This window comes from Plasmodium gallinaceum (assembly GCF_900005855.1).
Source record: "Plasmodium gallinaceum strain 8A genome assembly, contig: PGAL8A_v1_76, whole genome shotgun sequence".
Taxonomy (NCBI): domain Eukaryota; phylum Apicomplexa; class Aconoidasida; order Haemosporida; family Plasmodiidae; genus Plasmodium; species Plasmodium gallinaceum.
Window position 1 is genome coordinate 341196 of NW_021628238.1, and position 4564 is coordinate 345759.

The window sequence follows — 4564 nt, forward strand, 5'->3', positions numbered from 1 at the left end:
CACACAAAAAAAAAAAAAAAAAAAAAAAAAAAAAAAAAAAAATGCTTTTCCTAGAAAAAAGTTTTTGTTTATTTCATACTTTGCTAATAATATTTATTTTAAAAAGAAGTATTTCAACTTTTTGAATATATAGATATTTCATTTTAATTACAAGGTCCTTTTATATAAATTATTTTTAATAATTTATTCTTATAGGACTCATAAATCCTATATATATATATTTTTATTATTATTAATATATTTTAATTTTTAAAAATTGTATATAAAAATGTATAAAAAAGTATTATTTTAATGTTTATACATATTTCCTTTTTTATAAAAGAATTTATATTAAAAAATATTTGGTATGATTCTTTATAATTAGTAACAGTTATTTTAAGAAGATTTATATTATTTTATAAGTATTTAATAAAAATTGTAATTAGTTAATAAGTCTATTATATAAATAACTAGCTTTATCATTACCAGCATAAATAGAAACAATAATGAAAAAAAATTAAGTTGAAATTAATTATTATAAGATTAATAAATGTGTTTCCAATATTAATTATAGAAATTATATTAATAACTTTATTAAATAGTAATAATTGTTATTATTTTATTAAATTGAAATAATTTTAAGGAAAATTAAAAATTTCTTACTGCTTTGAAATATCAATTTTTATTATTATAATAATAGAAATGATTATATAACATAAATAAAAAATATATAAAAAAAAAAAAAAAAATATAAAAAAATATAAATATAATATACTCCTGTTTTGTAAATACAAAGAAAATATAGATTCTTTTTATATTTTTGTGAAGAGATATGTATGTTATTCAAATTTTATTCTATTAAAAGACATGCATTTAAATAAATATACAAGAATATATTTTATGTATATATTTTATGTATATATTTTATATATATATTTTATATATATATAATATATATATACATATTAATATTTTAAATATGAAATGTTAAATGGAATAGTATTTAAAGAAAACAATTTTTCACATAGAAAAAAAAAAAAAAAAAAAAAGTAAGAAGAAAATGAATGAATGCAAAGATATAAATGAAGAAGAAAATAAAATTTTATGTCAAACAAAGGAAACAAAAATTTCTAAAAAAAGAAAATTATATGAAAATGAAGAAAATAATAATAATAATGAAGAAAATCGTAAACAAAAAAAAAAAAAGAAATTTCTGAATATTTTTAATGGTTTTTTTAATTGGATAACTAGTAGAAGTATAAAAATACCATCTAAAGAAATTGAATCTATAAATGAAGTAAATTTTCTAAATTTTAATAATGTTTTATCTAAACATTATGGTTCAAAGGTTCTTTTTGTTACTGATGAGTCTATTGGGAAATCAGATAATTTATTGGTAGATGATAAAATGGGATGGATAACAAGGAGAAGAAGAGACGTTGGACATGAATGGTTAATATTAAAATTAAAATATCCAAGTATTATTTATGGTATTGAATTAAATTTTGAAAACATTGATGAAGATATATGCCCTCATTTGTCAATTGAAGTTGTAGAAAATTGTTCAATAGATGATGTAATTAAAGAAGAAGAATTCATTATCAGTGAAACAGAAAAAGATGAAAAACTTGTAAAAAAAAAAAGTTACAATTTTTTAGAATCTTATAAAATAGATAAATCTATCTCAGATTTATTGGAAAGTCAAGATACACCATGGATAGAATTGTTGCAAGCTGATTGTGTTGATTTCTTAAAATGTTTTACAAAAAAAAAATTATATTATTTTAAAATAAATGACCAATCATTAATTAAACCCTGGACACATATTAGAATTAATTTATATCCAGATGGAGGAATTAATAAAATAAATTTATATGGAGAGTTTGTTTCTTTATTTAAAAAGCATACAATAGTATCAAAACAAAAAATATTTTTAAATAAGCCTGAAAATGGGTGCACTTTAATATATTATCATTGTGATGATATATATAAAGGACACCCAAAAAATATGATTGATTCTTATAAGACAGAAGGATTTTGTACTAATAGATTATTTAATAGACCTCCTATTATTTTAAGAACACTCATTTATAATTCTATAAAAAATATTTCTATCTTTAAATTTGGTGTTAGAGGTATTATTGAAAATTTTACAATAGATATAGGAAATTATAAATATGATCATCCAGAATGTATTCAGATTTATTTATTAGATTGCATTGATATTCTTACTTTAGATTTGTTAGAACAAAAAAGAATTTTTGAAGAAGATGAAAAATTACAAAAAAAAAAAATTGATTGGTTACAGCTACCACCATGTAAACTAGCTACAGATCAACAAAAAACATTTTATAATTTCAATTTATTGGAATATAATTTTACTATTATGGAAAGAACAGCTACTCATTTTAAAGTTTCTTTACATCCTGATGGAGGTATATCTCAAATTAATGTTATCGGAACAGTATTATCAACACCTCCTTAAGAAAAAAAAAAAAAAAAAACTATACTATTTTCTAGAAAAATTAAAAATAACAATTTATTCAAATCTATATATATATATCAACAATGATAATAATATATCAGAATAATATATAAAATCGAACAAATTAATAAAATAAAAATTATGAAAATTTAAAATATACATTTATGTGCAAGTTACACACATTTCAAAAATAGTACATATTTGTAATTTTACAAAAAGTATAATTAAGAAGAATTTAGTTTAAATATTTATATAAACAATTTTTTAAATTTACTAAATATTTAAATTAATATACATATTTATTATTAAAATAAAAAAAAGAGAGAAAAAAAGAAAGAAAAAGAAAAAGAAAAGGAAAAAGAAAAAGAAAAAGAAAAAGAAAAGCATAATTTTTAGTACATTTTAAAATTTAAAGGACATATATAAAAAAATAGAGAATAAATTTAATTCATATTTTTTTCTTCATATTTCTATTTTTTACTAATGCTTACTTAATAAGTTTTTATTTTATAATAAAAAATTTTATTATTATTATTTTTTTTTTTTTTCTATATTTTTTATAATTTTTTTTTATTTTTTATATATTTATAAATATTTATGAAGAAAAATATAAATTTTTTTTTTTCTCTTACAGTATTATTTTTAAAAGAAAAAAAATTTTTATAAAGCTATACATAAACACTATTCTAAATTATATATAAAAATATAATAAAATTAAAATTAAAAAAATTTTAAGACTTCAAATTAATTTTTAGTTATAATAAAAAAATTTTAGGAAAAAATATTTTTTCAAATCACGTATTTTTTTTTTTTTTGTAGAATAATTTATTGTCTACTTATTTTTTCTTTATGTATCCTGTCTATTTTTGATTATTAAAAATGTTTTTTTTTGATTATTAAAGAAAAATAATTAAAAATTTAAAAAAAGTTTCTAACAATGTTTAACTAAAAAATTTATAAAAATTAAGAATCGAAAATCTAAAAAATTAAAAAAAAAATATAGAAATAATGCAAAAATGAAAAATCAAAACAACGATAAATTAACTAATTTAAAGGATTTACTACCTTTTTATAAAGTATTAACAAAAAAAAAAAAAAAAAAAAAAAATATAAATATATAATGTATATATAATATTATATGATATTTTACATTGTATTTTAAAAGGGAATTATCGAATAAAAACATATATATATTTTATTTTAATTCTTTTTATTATTTTCATTTTTTCCTTTTTTCCTTTTTTAGAAAGATAATGAAAAATTAAATGAAAATACAGAAGGAATTGTATACTCTGTTAAAAAAAAATTTAACTTTATAAAAGAAAAAGGAGAAACTACACTTCATAAATATGAGCATACTAAGGTAAAACCAAAAATATAAAGCAGAAAAATGTATAAAAATTTACAAAAAAAAAGTTATATTTTTTTTTTATTTAAATGTAGAAAAACTTAGAACTATTAAATAGAGAATTAAAACTAAACAAAATTTCTTTGGGTCAACAAAAAATTGTAACAATAAACTAAAAATAGAATAATTTTCATTATATTTATATAAAATAATACAATATATATATATATATATATATACTAAAATAAGGAATATGAAGAATTAAAAACCAAAAATGAAGATATATTAAGCAAATTTGAAAATTTGAAACATTCTAAATATACCTATCAAATAATGTTACAAAGAGTCAAGGTTATATAAAAATAAAATTAAATATTTATTAATATATAATAAGTGTTGTATTTTCATATAATATATACACTTTTTTTTTTTTTTTTTTTTTTTTTTTAATTATAACAGAAAGAAAAAAAGATGTTATATTTTTATTTAAACTCATTAGAAAGAACTGTAAATAGTTTAAAAAATAATGAAAAGCAGTTACATAATAATATTCAGTAATAATACAAAAAAAAAAAAAAAAAATTTAAATAAAAATAATATAAATTTTTTATGTGTTTTTTTTCTTTTTTTAATAATAGAAAAATAACATCGGAAAACAAAAATCTAAGAAAATCTATTGATGAAAAAAAAGTGGTAAAAAAAAAAAACAAATGAATAATAATATTTTAGACAAAAAAAAAAAAAAAAAAAAA

At 16.0% G+C, this 4564-nt stretch overlaps 2 protein-coding genes across 2 annotated transcripts in view; both read left to right on the forward strand.

Annotated features, from left to right (window-relative positions):
• Positions 1–1039: 1039 nt before the first annotated feature.
• PGAL8A_00199700 (allantoicase, putative) lies at positions 1040–2464 on the forward strand (the record flags this gene model as incomplete). Its single annotated transcript, XM_028670687.1, has 1 exon — positions 1040–2464. The coding sequence occupies one exon, from the start codon at positions 1040–1042 to the stop codon at positions 2462–2464; it is 1425 nt and encodes a 474-aa protein (XP_028527415.1).
• A 1016-nt stretch (positions 2465–3480) lies between these two features.
• The window catches only part of PGAL8A_00199800 (conserved Plasmodium protein, unknown function), a gene marked incomplete at both ends in the record, with an annotated part of 5273 nt that continues 4189 nt past the window's right edge, over positions 3481–4564 (forward strand). Inside the window, 6 exons of the mRNA XM_028670689.1 lie at positions 3481–3540; positions 3711–3827; positions 3908–3973; positions 4062–4163; positions 4272–4366; positions 4451–4505. Of these exons, the coding sequence (XP_028527416.1) occupies positions 3481–3540; positions 3711–3827; positions 3908–3973; positions 4062–4163; positions 4272–4366; positions 4451–4505 (495 nt within the window). The remainder of the gene's footprint in view (positions 3541–3710; positions 3828–3907; positions 3974–4061; positions 4164–4271; positions 4367–4450; positions 4506–4564) is intronic.